The sequence below is a fragment of the Schistocerca nitens genome, chromosome 3 (assembly GCF_023898315.1).
Source record: "Schistocerca nitens isolate TAMUIC-IGC-003100 chromosome 3, iqSchNite1.1, whole genome shotgun sequence".
Classification (NCBI taxonomy): Eukaryota; Metazoa; Arthropoda; class Insecta; order Orthoptera; family Acrididae; genus Schistocerca; species Schistocerca nitens.
The window spans coordinates 601,576,287-601,594,061 of record NC_064616.1 but is presented as its reverse complement, the minus strand read 5'-3'; the positions used below and the strand labels follow the sequence as shown (position 1 = coordinate 601,594,061).

Genomic DNA, 17,775 nt, shown 5'->3' with positions numbered 1-17,775 from the left:
TAAAACTGAAGAAACAGCAAAAAGGTGGGAATTTAAGGAGATGGGACCTGGATAAACTTAAAGAACCAGAGGTTGTAGAGAGTTTCAAGAAGAGCATAAAGGAATAACTGACAAGAATGGGGGAAAGAAATACAGTAGAAGAAGAATGGATAGCTTTGAGGGATGAAGTGGTGAAGGCAGCAGAGGATCAAGAAGGTAAAAAGACGTGGGATAGTAGAAATCCTTGGGTGACAGAAGAAATACTGAATTTAATTGATGAAAGGAGAAAATATAAAAATGCAGTAAATGAAGCAGGCAAAAAGGAATACAAACTTCTCAAAAATGAGATTGACAGGAAGTGCAAAATGGCTAAGCAGGCATGGCTAGAGGACAAATGTAAGAATGTAGAGGCTTACCTCACTAGGGGTAAGATAGATACTGCCTACAGGAAAATTAAAGAGACCTTTGGAGATAAGAGAATGACTTGTATGAATATCAAGAGCTCAGATGGAAACCCAGTTCTAAGCAAAGAAGGGAAAGCAGAAAGGTGGGAGGAGTATATAGAGGGTTTATACAAGGGCGATGTGCTTGAGGACAATATTATGGAAATGGAAGAGGATGTAGATGAAGATGAAATGGGAGATATGATACTGCGTGAAGAATTTGAGAGAGCACTGAAAGACCCAAGTCGAAACAAGGCCTCGGGAGTAGACAACATTCCATTAGAACTACTGACAGCCTTGGGAGAGCCAGTCCTGACAAAACTCTACCATCTGGTGAGCAAAATGTATGAGACAGGCGAAATACCCTCAGACTTGAAGAAGAATATAATAATTCCAATCCCAAAGAAAGCTGGCGTTGACAGATGTGAAAATTACCAAACTATCAGTTTAATAAGTCACAGCTGCAAAATACAAACGCGAATTCTTTACAGACGAATGGAAACCTACGTTTCTAGCATTTGTAGACTTGGAGAAAGCGTTTGACAATGTTGACTGGAATAATCTCTTTCAAATTCTGAAGGTGGCAAGGGTAAAATACAGGGAGCGAAAGGCTATTTACAATTTGTACAGAAACCAGATGCCAGTTATAAGAGTCTAGGGACATGAAAGGGAAGCAGTGGTTGGGAAAGGAGTGAGACAGGGTTGTAGCCTCTCCCTGATGTTATTCAATCTGTATATTGAGCAAGCAGTAAAGGAAACAAAAGAAAAATTCAGAGTAGGTATTAAAATCCATGGAGAAGAAATAAGAACTTTGAGGTTTGCCGATGACATTGTAATTCTGTCAGAGACAGCAAAGGACTTGGAAGAGCAGCTGAACGGAATGGATAGTGTCTTGAAGGGAGGATATAAGATGAACATCAACAAAAGCAAAATGAGGATAACGGAATGTAGTCGAATTAAGTCAGGCGATGCTGAGGGAATTAGATTAGGAAATGAGACACTTAAAGTAGTAAAGGAGTTTTGCTATTTGGGGAGCAAAATAACTGATGATGTTCGAAGTAGAGAGGATATAAAATGTAGACTGGCAATAGCAAGGAAAGCGTTTCTAAAGAAGAAAAATTTGTTAACATCGAGTATAGATTTATATGTCAGGAAGTCGTTTCTGAAAGTATTTGTATGGAGTGTAGCCATGTATGGAAGTGAAACATGGACGATAAATAGTTTGGACAAGAAGAGAATAGAAGCCTTTGAAATGTGGTGCTACAGAAGAATGCTGAAGATTAGATGGGTAGATCATGTAACTAATGAGGAAGTATTGAATAGGATTGGGGAGAAGAGGAGTTTGTGGCACAACTTGACAAGAAGAAGAGATCGGTTGGTAGGACATGTTCTGAGGCATCAAGGGATCACAAATTTAGTATTGGAGGGCAGCGTGGAGGGTAAAAGTCGTAGAGGGAGACCAAGAGATGAATACACTAAACAGATTCAGAAGGATGTAGGCTGCAGTACGTATTGGGAGATGATGAAGCTTGCACAAGATAGAGTAGCATGGAGAGCTGCATCAAACCAGTCTCAGGACTGAAGACCACAACAACAACATCATTAGTCTATGGTTCATTTTCCCTTTCTAAACCCTGTTTGTTGGAATCCAAGTACCTCTCCAATGTACAGTGTTAGCCGCTTTAGCAACAACATGGTCAGGATCTTGCAAGTTGTAAGGTAAGCCTTCAACAGTTGCTGCATCTCATTGGGTTTCCTTTCTTTAATACTGGGCAGATGATAGACTGCTTCCATTCTGCCGTGATCCTTCCTTTGCTCCAAATTAAACTGATTAGATGGTATACTCTTTCTTGTAGGATCTCTCTATCAGCATTCTGCACGTACGTCATCTATTCCTGGTGACTTCCCTCTCTTTAGCATTTTTATAGCTTCTCCTCCTCTTCCATGCTCAGCAGTTCATTCCCCAAAATTGTTACTGTATCATCTTCTTTTTCTTCTTCATCTGGCACTGTTGATGGTGTTGTCTACATTCATGAGATTTTCAAAATAGTTCTTCCATTCCTCCATAACTTTTGTTTGATCCGTTATTAATTGTCTTGCTTGGCCTTTGATAACTCCAATCCTCACGTTGTACCCAATCTTGAAGAACATTACTGTCTTGTAAAAGTCTCTTGCATTGCCAACTGTTTGATCCTTTTCAGCCAGTGTTACCTTGCTGTTTATATACATCTCGCTTTTCTGTTAGGAGGACTTCTCTTGCTTCTCTAGCTGCCTCCACGTATGCCAATCTTAATGTTTCATCTTGCTTGTTTGACAACCATAACCTTTTAGCCTCTTTCCTCTTGTTGACTGCATGTCTACACTTATTGTAAAACCATCCTTTGCTATGCTCCTCCTGCCTCTCTCAATTGGTTTCAGCACTTCATTTGCTATGTGTTTGACTTTGATCTTGAGCATGGACCATAATCTGTCTACATTATCTTCCTCTTCTTCTCAGGCATAGAACTTGTTTCGAATTTCAATTGCATATCTGTCCTTACTGTTGTCCTTTTACAGTAAATCTGTGTTTATTTTGCAGTCTGCATCTCTTATCCTGCAGTTTCTGCATTCCATCCTTTCACTAATAGTTGTCAGCACAAGACAGTGGTCTGATCCTATTCCTGCACCTCTTCGAGATTTTACATTTTCAATAACATTTCTGCATCTAGTCTCCACTAATATGTGATCCGTTTGATTCTGTGGGTCTTGGTCAAGGGATTTCTATGTTATCTACTAAATGTTTTTGCTAGGAAAGCAGGTACTCATAATCCTTAGGTTTTTTTGAAGTTGCCAGATTGAGTAGTCTCATTCAGTTGCTGTTGGAGGAGTTGTGTAGACTATGGGGGCCAATGTAGGTTCTCAGAAAGGCCCCTTTTTCTACTTTGGCACTGGCATCACCTACAAATGTTTTCACATCGTACGATGGTGCATCTTCATACATTCATTGTAGGTCTTCATAGAAACTGTCTTTCTCATTATTTTCTGTACCTTCTATAGGTACATGATATGAGGCCACTGCTAGGTTGTAATCAGCTATAGAAAAAGGATACTGACCCAACATATGTACAAAATTAGCTGACAGCTTTTGAGTGTGAAGTTACAAACAATGGGAAAAGTGTCAATGAAAATTCAACAGATTTGCAAAAGTATCATACATGAGAGAGGACTGAAGATGGAGGAGTGGTGTGTAAACTACTGCGGAAGGCAAAATAAGTATGCGACCTTATTAAGATACAATGCCAAAGAAAGATTCAAATTCATTGGACACCCAGTTCCAGCCCCTCTCTTTCTACCAGAGAAATTCACCACTTATTCTTCCAGTTTTTCAGAACCTTCTTTTAGAGCTGATATTGAGTAATATTCTTTTTTGGAAACAAAGAAACTTCAAACTGAACTCTCTCTCTTATTAATGGAAGACAGGAGTTCAAAAATACGTGTGGAGCTTTGAGTTGCTGGATTACGTAACAGATAAATAATCTTTGTGCTACATTGATTGAATCTGTGAAACTCTTGAAACTGATAATTATAATTACAATGAATGTTTCAGAAGCAGAACGTTATTTTTCGTCACTGAAAAGACTCAAAACTTTCTTACAGAATATTATGGACCAAGAAAGACTATCAGAATTTGCAATGCTATCTACGGAACAAGACCTCATTTTAAGAGTTCCTGACTTCAATTATAGAGAGACTGAAAAATTTGCAAATATAAAGGAAAGAAGAATGGAAATCCTGTGCAACTGATCACCATCAGATCAAAAATCAGAGATACAATTGAACAATGTTAACACTGATCATGCTGAGAAAGTTTAGTAATACAGGCCCACTACTTCTGCAAATTAACACTTTATTCTGTGTGCAGATTTTGATGTTATTACAAGCAGGTGTTGCAGTGACATAAGTGAATGCTCTGTTTATATAATGGATTACAAAAACATACTAAATTGGCCATTTGTTCACTGACAGTAGCTCTTATATGAGTGAAGCAAGCAGTATATGCAGCACACATACAAGGTGAGACAATCTCAACACAATACTAGCCTAAAGATGGAAGAAATGAGGGATAAGCTAATTTAATATTACAAGAATTTCATGATGAACAACCAAATATGAAGTGAAATGTAATGTTGTATGCTGCTTATAATATACAGCACGTACCATATTTATCCTACTAATATGAGGTTTTCCCCTCAAATTCACCATTCACAAAATATGATCTAGCATTCACAGCTGATATTTTTTGTAGTCAATGTCCAAGTTTTTATGTGTTATACGACCTTACTCCATATCTTGTATAATTACTAGTAATTTCTTGCTTGGTTTTTGTTATATTCTCCATTGTTATTAGATTAAAAATGGAATTTTATCACAGTAACATTCTTACCAGAAACTGCAGTATTCCAGTTTCCTTTCACTGTCAGTAAGGAGAGTAAATTGTAGTGATACGTAAGGGATGGGTATCCTGAAAGCAGTGAGGGAGGAAGAAAATCTGGCATCACAAAAACAAGTAGAGGTTTCTTTATTACTTGAGATGTTATCAGAATAAAGGAGGTGGAAAAACAAATTTCCAACAACTGGCAGCACAAAATTTACAGCAAGCAGAAATGGTTCAAATGGCTCTGAGCACTATGGGACTTAACATCTGAGGTCATCAGTCCCCTAGAACTTAGAACTACTTAAACCTAACTAACCTAAGGACATCACACACATCCATGCCCGAAGCAGGATTCGAACCTGCGACCGTAGCGGTCGCGCAGTTCCAGACTGAAGTGCCTAGAACCGCTCGGCCACACCAGCTGGCACAGTAAGCAGAGACTGGTGCACGAGGGTGATGAAGATGGTGAATTTTACATTTCAGCCATGAAAGATGCTAGATCAGATATACCCTGGGATATCTGATGAAAAGCTAATTTATATTTCGGTATCCTGTAATCAATCAGTGTAAGGAAACAACATGGGAGACAGTGATGCAAAATCTTGTTAAAATAAATGTACACATCATGGTCAGCAAAAACAATATCAGAAGTGTCCACACCACAAGCTATGGCAATGTAAAGGTAAAAAAAGCAGCCTTACTGAGTGCTCTGGTAGATTGTAGGTAGCTACTCCCATGTGAGATTCTCTGCAAGAAAACTATGCCAAAATAAAAACTACCTGCAGCAACTGACTTTTCATAGCAAGAAAATGGATAGATTGTGATTACTAACGACTTGATGCTGAGCTATGTTTGCGTAAATGGAGGAGAATGTTTGTTCTACATTCTTTTAGCCAACACATCATCTGCAAATTAAGAATTTGATATAAAAGGGAAATTCAGCAATAGTAATAATTCATTATAGAATAACTTCCCAACTTCATGTTATGGGTATTGTGAACTGACTACTCAAGGGTCATAGATGACAGTTTTTACAAAGACCAGCTTCTTCAAGAAGACTGAGTATGTCCTCACTCCAGGATTGAAGTTGAATGGATATATCAGAGGATTACAATAATAACAGTAGTATCAAGAAGAAAGAAATAACAGTAGATTCACAAATGAAAATGGAGATTAAAAGGATTAGGTATACCACTGACAGTCACAGAGGGCGGGCCTATTAGTTATAGGGAGCTCCAACGTTAGGCGGGTTATGGAGCCCCTCAGGAAAATAGCGGGTAGGTCGGGGAAGAATGCAAGTGTGCACTCGGTGTGCTTGCCGGGGGGTCTCGTCCGTAATGTGGAGGAGGCCCTTCCGGCAGCTATTGAACGCACTGGGTGTGACCGGCTGCAGATAGTAGCACATGTCGGAACGAATGACGCCTGCCGCTTGGGTTCTGAGGCCATCCTTGGTTCCTTCCGGCGGCTGGCTGATTTGGTGAAGACAACCAGCATCGCACGCGGAGTGCAAGCTGAGCTTAATATCTGCAGCATAGTGCCCAGAGTCGATCGCGGTCCTCTGGTTTGGAGCCGTGTGGAGGGTCTAAACCAGAGGCTCAGACGACTCTGCGACTATAATGGTTGCAAATTCATCGACCTCCGTTATTGGGTGGAGAACTGTAGGGCCCCCCTAGACAGGTCAGGCGTTCACTACACACCGGAAGCAGCTACTAGGGTAGCAGAGTACGTGTGGCGTGCACACGGGGGTTTTTTAGGTTAGAGGGACCCCCCCCCCCCCCTTGGGCGAAACGATAAAATACCTGACGGCTTACCAGAGAGAACATCAGCATCGTTGATAAAGAACGTCCGTCCTCAGAGACCAAAAACAGGAAAAGTTAACATAATATTGGTAAACTGCAGGAGTATCCAGGGCAAGGTTCCTGAATTAGTATCGCTTATTGAAGGAAATAGTGCGCATATAGTATTAGGAACGGAAAGTTGGTTAAAACCGGAAGTGAACAGTAACGAAATCCTAGACACAGAATGGAATATATACCGCAAGGATAGGATAAACGCCAATGGTGGAGGAGTATTTATAGCAGTAAAGAATTCAATAATATCCAGTGAAGTTATTAGCGAATGCGAATGTGAAATAATCTGGGTTAAGTTAAGTATCAAAGGTGGGTCAGATATGATAGTCGGATGCTTCTATAGACCACCTGCATCAGCAACCGTAGTAGTTGAGCGCCTCAGAGAGAACCTGCAGAACGTCGTGAAGAAGTTTCGTGATCATACTATTGTAATAGGGGGAGACTTCAATCTACCAGGTATAGAATGGGATAGCCACACAATCAGAACTGGAGCCAGGGACAGAGACTCTTGTGACATTATCCTGACTGCCTTGTCCGAGAATTACTTCGAGCAGATAGTTAGAGAACCAACTCGTGAAGCTAACGTTTTAGACCTCATAGCAACAAATAGACCGGAACTTTTCGACTCCGTGAATGTAGAAGAGGGTATCAGTGATCATAAGTCAGTGGTTGCATCAATGACTACAAGTGTAATAAGAAATGCCAAGAAAGGAAGGAAAATATATTTGCTTAACAAGAGTGATAGGGCACAAATCGCAGAATATCTGAGTGACCACCATCAAACGTTCATTTCTGAGGAAGAGGATGTGGAACAAAAATGGAAAAAATTCAGAAACATCGTCCAGTACGCCTTAGATAAGTTCGTACCGACTAAGGTCCAAAGCGAGGGGAAAGATCCACCGTGGTATAACAATCATGTACGAAAGGTACTACGGAAACAAAGAAAGCTTCATCATAGGTTTAAGAGTAGTCGAATCATAGCTGATAAGGAAAAGCTGAACGAAGCGAAAAAGAGCGTAAAGAGAGCAATGAGAGAAGCATTCAACGAATTCGAACATAAAACATTGGCAAACAATCTAAACAAGAACCCTAAAAAGTTTTGGTCATATGTAAAATCGGTAAGCGGATCTAAATCCCCTATTCAGTCACTCGTTGACCACGATGGCACCGAAACAGAGGACGACCGAAGAAAGGCAGAAATACTGAATTCAGTGTTCCGAAACTGTTTCACTGCGGAAAATCGTAACACGGTCCCTGACTTCAGCCGTCGCACGGACGCCAAAATGGAAAATATTGAAATAAACAATATCGGAATTGAAAAACAACTGCTATCACTTAGTAGCGGAAAGACCAGACGAGATACCCGTAAGATTCTACAGTGATTATGCTAAAGAACTTGCCCCCTTTCTATCAGCAATTTATCGTAGATCTCTGGAAGAACGTAAAGTACCTAGCGACTGGAAGAAAGCGCAGGTCGTTCCCATTTTCAAGAAGGGTCATAAATCACATGCGAATAATTATAGGCCTATTTCGCTTACGTCAATCTGTTGTAGAATAATGGAACATGTTTTATTTTCTCGTATTATGACGTTCTTAGATAATACAAATCTCCTTCATCATAACCAACATGGATTCCGCAAACAGAGATCATGTGAAACTCAGCTCCCCCTATTTGTCCAAGAAATTCACAGTGCCGTAGACACTGGCGAGCAGATTGATGCCGTATTCCTGGACTTCAGGAAGGCATTTGATACGGTTCCGCACTTACGTTTAGTGAAAAAAATACGAGCTTACGGAATATCAGACCAGGTTTGTGATTGGATTCAGGATTTCCTAGAAGAAAGAACACAATATGTCATTCTTAACGGTTCAAAATCTGCAGATGTAGAGGTAATTTCGGGAGTACCGCAAGGAAGCGTGATAGGACCTTTATTGTTTACAATATACATAAATGACTTAGTTGACAACATCGGTAGCTCCGTGAGGCTATTTGCAGATGACACGGTTGTCTACAAGAAAGTAGCAACATCAGAAGACTCGTGCGTACTCCAGGAAGACCTGCAGAGGATTAATGAATGGTGCGACAGCTGGCAGCTTTCCCTAAACGTAGATAAATGTAATATAATGCGCATACATAGGGGCAGAAATCCATTCCAGTACGATTATGCCATAGATGGTAAATCATTGGAAGCGGTAACGACCGTAAAATACTTAGGAGTTACTATCTGGAGCAATCTGAAGTGGAATGATCACATAAAACATATAGTGGGAAAAGCAGGCGCCAGGTTGAGATTCATAGGAAGAATTCTAAGAAAATGTGACTCATTGACGAAAGAAGTAGCTTACAAAACGCTTGTTTGTCCGATTCTTGAGTATTGCTCATCAGTATGGGACCCTTACCAGGTTGGATTAATAGAAGAGATAGACATGATCCAGCGAAAAGCAGCGCGATTCGTCATGGGGACATTTAGTCAGCGCGAGAGCGTTACGGAGATGCTGAACAAGCTCCAGTGGCGGACACTTCAAGAAAGGCGTTACGCAATACGGAGAGGTTTATTATCGAAATTACGAGAGAGCACATTCCGGGAAGAGATGGGCAACATATTACTACCGCCCACATATATCTCGCGTAATGATCACAACGAAAAGATCCGAGAAATTAGAGCAAATACGGAGACTTACAAGCAGTCGTTCTTCCCACGCACAATTCGTGAATGGAACAGGGAAGGGGGGGATCAGATAGTGGTACAATAAGTACCCTCCGCCACACACCGTAAGGTGGCTCGCGGAGTATAGATGTAGATGTAGATGTAGACTATAAGATTAGCTAGTACATATGGATGAAAACAAACAGTGAAAGTTTTTATTCCCATAATTAAGTTTACAAAAGTAAATCTTCACACTTATAGAAGGATCTTTAAATATTTTGCACTAATAAGACAATTTGTAATTTTAATTTATGACAATATATTGAAAAATGAAAAAAAAGCTCAGTAAGTCTCTTTAAAATAGTGGGATGTACTGTAGCCTGATCAATGTGAGATATTCTATTAAATTAGATTGTCAATGTCATCAACATAGTAAGAGAATGTATACACACAATCCCGACACATGCATTACATGTTAACATTTGCTAGTAGCTGTATGCGGTAAGTAAGGAAGAACGAAAGAAAGAAATACTGTAAGAACTGAAGGATCCTTGACAATTTAAGCTCTGAAGTTGCCATCAGCACTGGTGGTTTTGTTATACGAGTGAAACATATCAGTGCAAGTTAAGCCATTATAATCGTGTGACGAGATAGCAAAGTCCTAGCAGCAAACATCAGTTGCTTCACTGACTTAAGCAAGTGGGCAATGTTGGCAGTCCATGTTTCAGAGTCAGAAACAATTGACTCTGCCTAAAAGCTACTGCTGCTTTTCTTGGTGTGTGGATGTACACAGTTATTGATGATTTTATAAACAGAAGGTGTTATTCCAATATAGAATCACAGGCAAATTAATAGTTGTTTACTGTAATGCATGTAATGATACAATTAGTGTGTACTGTTTCGGATCAACATACGGAAATTGGGACACTCTAATCAAGAGACTAACAAAGAGTGAGATAAACTTTGCAACAACTGTGAAGCATTTTTGTTTTGCGTGTTGGTATTTCAGTTGCTCTGGGTTTATTTATCAATCGTCTTTTTTATTTGTAGTTCACTGTCGCTATTTGAGGTCACATATTGTCATTTGGGGATAGTGAGAGCGGCTATAGACGCTAGAAAATGGAGTGTCAAGTGGAGAAATCTGAATACTTCTGATATATTCTTCTGTTCCGAGATCCACAGAGGGGTGACAGCAGCGAAGACAGCCAGAAACTTTTGTGCTGTGTATACGGATAATGCCACCGAACAGAGAAAGGCAAGAAAATGGTTTTCTCATTTTAAGGAGAATTGTTTTGACTTTAGTGACTCCACATTTAGGAAGACCTTTGGAGTTTGATGAAGATCATTTAAATGCATTAATCCACAATGATCCATGTTAGTGTACTTGAGAACTGGAGAATGTGGTGAACTGTGATCATTCCACCATTGTGCGACATCTGCATGCAATGAGAAAGGTTCAAAAATCGAGTGTATGGATATCACAGGCTCCAAGCGAAAATCACAAAAAAAAAAATCAGCAGGTGGCCATACGTGCATGCTCGCCATCAACTGGCTCGTGAACAACACCGACTATCCCTATCCAGCACGGTTACTTGTGACGAGAAATGGTGTCTTTATGCCAACATTAGGAAAAGAAAGGAATGGTTGAGCCCAAGCAAAACAGCAACTCCTGTTACAAAGACATGTGTGCACCCACATAAGATAATGTTATGCATTTGGTGGAACAGCCACTATGTGGTGTACTATGAATTGCTTCCCCTGAGGTTTAACCATCACTGCTGACATTTATTGTCAACAACTGAGATGTCTTGCAGACGCCATCCAAGAACTATGATGAGGAAGACTGTGTGAAGTGATGGTACTTCACAATATTGCCCACCCACATTGTGCTATATTGACAAAGAACACTATACTGGAGTTGGGTTGGGAAGTCATTCTGCACCCATCTCATTCACCTTATCTTGCGCCCTTTGATTTTCACCTTTCTGCTCACTATGGAACAACCTTCAAGGAACTTTTTTCCCAGATGAAAGGGCCCTCCGAACATAGCTTGATGAGTTCTTTGCCCCAAAAGCACAAGATTTGTACAGTTGCGGTATCGAGAAGTTACCCCAGAGCTGACAGACTGTTGTGAATAGTGAAGGAGAATATATTGTTGACGTCTGAAGTCTCTGTTATGTGTATCTATTGTCTTTATTAAACTTATGGAAAAATGCTAACAACTTATGTAAAAGTGTTGTGAATACTGGGCTGGTGCATAAGAGAGATGAGCTTGCCATCTAACTATTCATTTACACATATAAAATAATGAACCGTACTTGCTGGTAAGGCGAAGTAATCAAGTAATGCTTCTCCATCTTTCAGAGTGTAAACAGGAAGAAGAAATGCAGAAAGTGAGCCAGCAACTAGATGCAAAACTAGTCGTTTTGCTTGCAGCTCACTGGCCTCAAGTCCTGAATCAGACAGGACTGTGGATTTGTTTAAAAACGCGCAGTCTCTCCTCTGGTGAAGTGCATATAAATTAATAGCAAGCATCTGAAACAGATGAAGATGTACAATTAGACCTCTGGTAAGTTCAGTTAAACAAATTAATATACTATTATGAAAGCAGCCTTCTGCAGATGAATAATAGCAGGAACAATAATGACTAATAAAATAAATAACAGATCACTTTCACAACTTTTTAAATTTTAAATGCTTGCAAAATACAATCCCCCCTTTTAAATGTGAGGGTGTATTTCCTTCTTTTAAAAGGTACAAGGGCAGAAATAATCAAACCTGTTGTGTTATTCTCACATTACACAAGGAAAAAAAATTTCTCCGATTTTTGTGAACACCTTCAGGACTTAACTATAATACAAGTAATGTTTTGTCTACTGTTTTCGGCTCTACCTTATTTTCTGCAGCAGTAAAATAACATTCCAATTAATAGTAATTTTTGTTTCAATTCTACAATCTCTGTGTGCCTCCCTTAAAATAAAGATATGACTGACTCATACAGAATGCATCCATAGTAACACTTAGAAAACAATACAAACAGATTTCATGAAAAATGTTTTGATTATATGCATATGAATGTCTCATTACCTAAATGCTCCTTAGCACAGACAATGAAACTGTAGGTACTTGCCACATAAAATGTAAGACAGGCAACAGCTTTAAGTATACAGAAATCCATAGATATCAGTATGAGACACATTGCATCCAAGAGAACTGGATGCTCTCCAGAACATAAGGTCAGAAGACTCTACTTAACCATTCTCTTCCACCTCAATAGCCAATAGTGTATAAATGGCAGACATTGTCTGCAGTAAAAATACTCCATATGATCACATTACACAGTACAAGAAAAACCTACATTTCAATGACATCCATCATTTCATTTCCTTATGTGCCAGTACATCCTGTGGGAGACTTAGCAGCAGGCGCTTCCAATCTTATAATGATAGCATTGAAATAGTGGTATTCTTTATAGCATGACAAGTTAAAGATGCATATATCTAAGGCTACAGTCACAGGGGCACTGATATCTCGATTCCGCTGACAACCGAGGTCGTCAGGAATCATCTCGAGTGTGTAAAGCCAAAGAGCCATTCGTGAAACACTTTTGGATCATGAAAACTAATTTCCAGTATTTGTAAAGATGTGAACCGAGCGCTGTTAAAAAATCTGATAAACTGAGGATGCAGTTCTGGCAATTACATCTTTCCAATATTTAAGCTTATACCACATTCTGAAAAGAATAATTTTGAAGTTCTTGTGTGATACATTGGATGCTATTTGTGAGGCCCTAAAAACTAAATTTAAAGCTAATTTTTTCATTCTTGCATCCCAAATACTACAAAATAGAGCATTAAATTAATTAAGTACCAACTTTTGGAGCTCAGTCACTAAAAGAACTATAGTATAGTTGATTTCCTTCATTAAAAGTTATACTCAACCCAAAATAATATTCCATGCAGAAATGTTGTTATTTACCTTCTCAAATCCACTGCGCAAATGTTTAAAGAGCACTGAAGTTACCAGTACTTTAATCTGATCATCTGAATATACTGCCAGCATTGCGTTAATTGTCGCCATTTTTAGAATAAAATGAGCTGTTGTGAAATCACATATTTTAACTTTCTTTAATTAAATAATACTTGTTAACACACAAATTTTTTCCTTGCACAATAACACCGAAACATCATCTACTTTCCCCACGTAAATTAACCATCATGTGTTCATAACCTCATTGGCAAAACCTTTATACGTCAAAGTTGCACATTCTACCACAGTAGCATTACAAACCATACACTGAACAACATGTTCTGGAGAGATCTTTAAAGTGGCGTATCACTGAAACTACACATTTTGCAAAACACACATATAAAAATGAAAAACATCCGATACTGCATGTTAGTTTCAAAGTTTCTGATGCTAATTAGCACTTGGAAAAGGAGAGCGGCATCACAATGTTAAAACATTTTTAACTTTTGTGGCATGGTGTTTTCCCCTTCATCTCATATATTCATAAAACTTGGCAGGTAATTCCCACAACTGATCGAATAACGGAGGACAGAGTGTACAGTATCTGACATGTTGTTTTTGAGACAGATACCTCATAGCTCATTCACATGAATTCACCAGCATTTTAATAGCCAAAATCTTATTGCAGCACTTGTCTCCAAGCAAAAAGGTGTCATAGTATTCATCCCACCCTTCGAGGTTAAAATCTTCACACATAGAATAAATTCTAACCTAACCTAACCTACTTGACGCTACCAAAAACTGACGAAGGAGATCTGATGCACCATGACCAAGCTGATGGCCAATGTCATCAGGTGACCTCTGACGATGGCATATGACAACCGTTATCTGTGCCACAATAAACACAGTCTAAGAGAACTTCCATGTCAATAAGTGGTATGATGGCGATCTGAGTAAGCTCACCCCGAGGGGAAGTCTTCTCAGTACTGGAGATGAGCTATGAGAGGTGGTCTGCCTGACCACATGAAATGTGCTCCAGGCTGAACCACCTTGTATGTTAACTCCATTTTACGTGAGCGATTTTTTGGTCAAAATCTACTACTTGGAAGGTGTGCGCCTTTCATGCCTGTGCGTAAATCAGCAACTAACCTTGAGGCGAGTGTGTCTATGATTTCAATGATCTACAGACAGTGCCGAGTGTGGAGTTCTAACTTTCGAAGAATGTTTTACAGTGTGCATATGCAGAAACAAGGGACTATGGCGGCATCTGCTTACATCTGTTCTAGCTGAGTTCACTTCTATTAAGCTTACTGCTATGAGAAACGGATTTTGTGCTTTTGTCTTCTTAATCTTTAGTGTGCCGTTTGTTTTGTTTTCGTGACACACTGAAAAGTTACATAAGGTCCTTGTATTTTTTCCTATTTTTGAATGCCAAACTGCAAAACAAACAGCTCTTAAACACAATTTTGGTGCTGACATGCAAATGAAAATAACCACTCAAAACGGGCGAGACTCAGTACAGAAATAAAATGCCATGGGCGCTGCAGTAGGCTCTCTTGTCTCAACCAGTCATCTTGGACAAGAAAGTCGATCACATAAAAGGGGCTTAAGTGGTGAGCAAGGAACCACTTGTTTTGACAAGCTGATGAAAAAATCTATCAGCAACTACAATCATACTAATACCTGCCTAAGACCAACATCACAGCACTGTTGACTGATACGCTGTTGAAAATATCAAACATTTACTGATGATGTTCCTGCAAAGAAACTGAACTTTACACTGACAAGCACTTTTTTTTTTTATATATCTGACAGGCCTGAGGAAGAGAATATACTGATGTTCAACTCGCTTACAGAGTGTAATCTGAAATTCCTGACAACCACCAGTTAAATGTCCTACAGACAGTGACTTCACTGAGCATACGAGAGCACCTACAGTCACAAAAAGCCATGCGAGATTAGTAGAGAATACTGCAGTGCTGACACCAAAGTTAGGCTCATTTTCAACTCTTCATCACCTACAATCGATCTACTTAATACCCGGTATCTTGAGACCAGCCCTAGCCTTGTGATGGTGGTGGTGGTGGTGGTGACTGGTTTGTGGGGTGCTCAACTGCACGGTCGTCAGCACCCGTACAAAGTCCCAATTTTTTTCACACAGTACAATTTGTTTTCCCACACAGACACAGTCCTCTTTTTTTTTCACAATCCAATATAGCCTCTGTCACAATTGATGATGATGAAATGATGAGGACAACAAAAACACCCAATCCCCGGGCAGAGAAAATCCCCAACCCCAGCGGGAAGTGAACCCAGGACCCCGTGATCCACAGCCAGACATACTCGCCACTAGATCATGAGCTGCGGACACACTAGCTTTGTGTGGTGTCCACCCATAATATGGAAAAGCATTATATATACAATGAATCCCAGTGTAACATTTGCCATTCCTTCAGAAGCATGCAAAAGAGGGGACTTGGGCACTAGTGTCAATAATAAAGGATGCCTTTGAGACCCACTGGATCCAAAATTAACATTTATGAAGCACAAAAGATTAAATGCCCTTGCTGCTACTCTCCATAAAAATAGCTGCTATTCCTAGTGCAGTTTGTGAACCGTAATTTATGCATTCTGTCACACTGAAGGCTGTCAAAAACTGAAGAGTGAGCCAAATTAGCACAAAAGTTCACTAAATAAAATGGTGCTAGCATCCGTTATGCAATGGGAGCCACAAATTACTAATCTGAGTAACATTTTGTAGACAATATAGTATTTATCTCAATAAAAGATTAACATACAACTGTGAAAACCTTTTCTTTGTAAAGTATGATCTCATAATAATTTGTTACACAAGATACCATCTACTTAGTAGATGATTATAGAAAATTTGCATGGGAAAAGGACAAAAGGACTGGTATACATATAAACTTAGTAGGCAACTGAGAGCTCAGTACTTACAATTGTTGATGTAAAGCTAACATGTGCTACTATGAATCTGACAGCATTATTAATTAATATACAGGGGGATTAATTAGCGACTGTTAATGTGTCAAAAATCAATGTCACAGCACAAGATTTTTTCCCAGATGATGGTGTGGTTCCAATACACAGTACTTTAAGAGCATTCAGCACACAATACAAAAATACACCCACTACCATCTTTCATAATGAAAGCAGCAGGAGGGATATAAAATGCATCACCGCAGCCTCAGCTTTCCCAACATCTGAGGTGGTGTGGCAGCTTAAATTGGTTCCTTCTGCAATATATGTAGATTTGCTACGTGTTGAGGCATTTTGGATATTTAAGTATAAGTCAAGCAATGAATTACAGCAGATTACTGTTGTAGATTTGAATGTGATCACTTGTGGATGTGTGGTAAGTGGCTCCACTCAGTGCAGCCCATTCTGCAGGTGCAATTCCTGAATGGAAGAGATTTGTGCAGTCTACCAGTAATGTAATTCAAGGTGAGGAAGCTATTGTAACTTTTTGGCCATTCTTTAATTCACCACAAAGTGAGTACAACATGTTATATGGCTTTAAAATATGCTGTAAAAAGAAGAAGAAGAAGAAGAAGAAGAAGAAGAAGCTGTGAGATGCCACATTTACCAATCCAATCCATTTCCCATGAACACTGCATAGGTAACTGACAATATTACAATTACAAATTAGGCACTTTTGTGCCATTTTTATTGGAATGCATTTTACGTAAGTTCACCTAACAACTGCAAATCAGTTTTTACATAATAAACTGACAATAACTCTACTATTTAAACTGGAACTCTATGACTTTTTTTCTACTTTCATCAGAGAAAAGGACAGGAAATGCAGCAGAGGTATAATCTATCTGTAAACTGAAAAGCAATCAGCACTCATGGTGGAAGAAGTCACTATTACTGGAAGGATGGTCAAGAATCTATGTCACCTCTAGCAATGTAGAACACTACACACAGATTTATGTAGACTCTATCCACACCCTTTTCTTGGGTTTGTATTATCAGTATTCAACTCTGTATTCAATGCAGTGTTAACACATTTTGTGGAAGATAAACATCAGCACACCAGAACACGGTAGATTGGCAACATAGTTACGAAGGTTGCCCAGAAAGTAATGCATCCGCATTTTTTTTTTCCTCAGCTGAAAACAAAGCTACGAATGCGAAACGTTACATATGTATTATTTGAAGTCTCCTGAGTGAGCGTGCCCAATTTCTGTCACTTCCGACAGATAGCATAGCTGCAGGACAGTTTCAAAATAGCGTCTGTAGGTGATGTACATTACAAGCAACATGCCATCATTAAATTTCCCACTGCAGACAAAGAAACTGTGGGTAATATTCACAAATGCTTGTGCAAAGTCTATGGAGTATTTGCTGTCAACCGAAGTACAATCAGTCGCTGGCCACAGAGGATCAGAATGTGGTGTGGGGAGCTCCACAATTTGCAGCAGTTGGGGAGACCATCCACAGCTGTC

General features: G+C 39.4%; 1 protein-coding gene across 1 annotated transcript in view; it reads right to left on the bottom strand.

Annotated features, from left to right (window-relative positions):
* Window positions 1-17,775, bottom strand: part of LOC126248527 (nonsense-mediated mRNA decay factor SMG7-like) — a 194,137-nt gene that overhangs the window by 60,485 nt on the left and 115,877 nt on the right. The window contains exon 14 of the mRNA XM_049949581.1: window positions 11,653-11,869. Within this exon, the coding sequence (XP_049805538.1) occupies window positions 11,653-11,869 (217 nt within the window). The remainder of the gene's footprint in view (window positions 1-11,652; window positions 11,870-17,775) is intronic.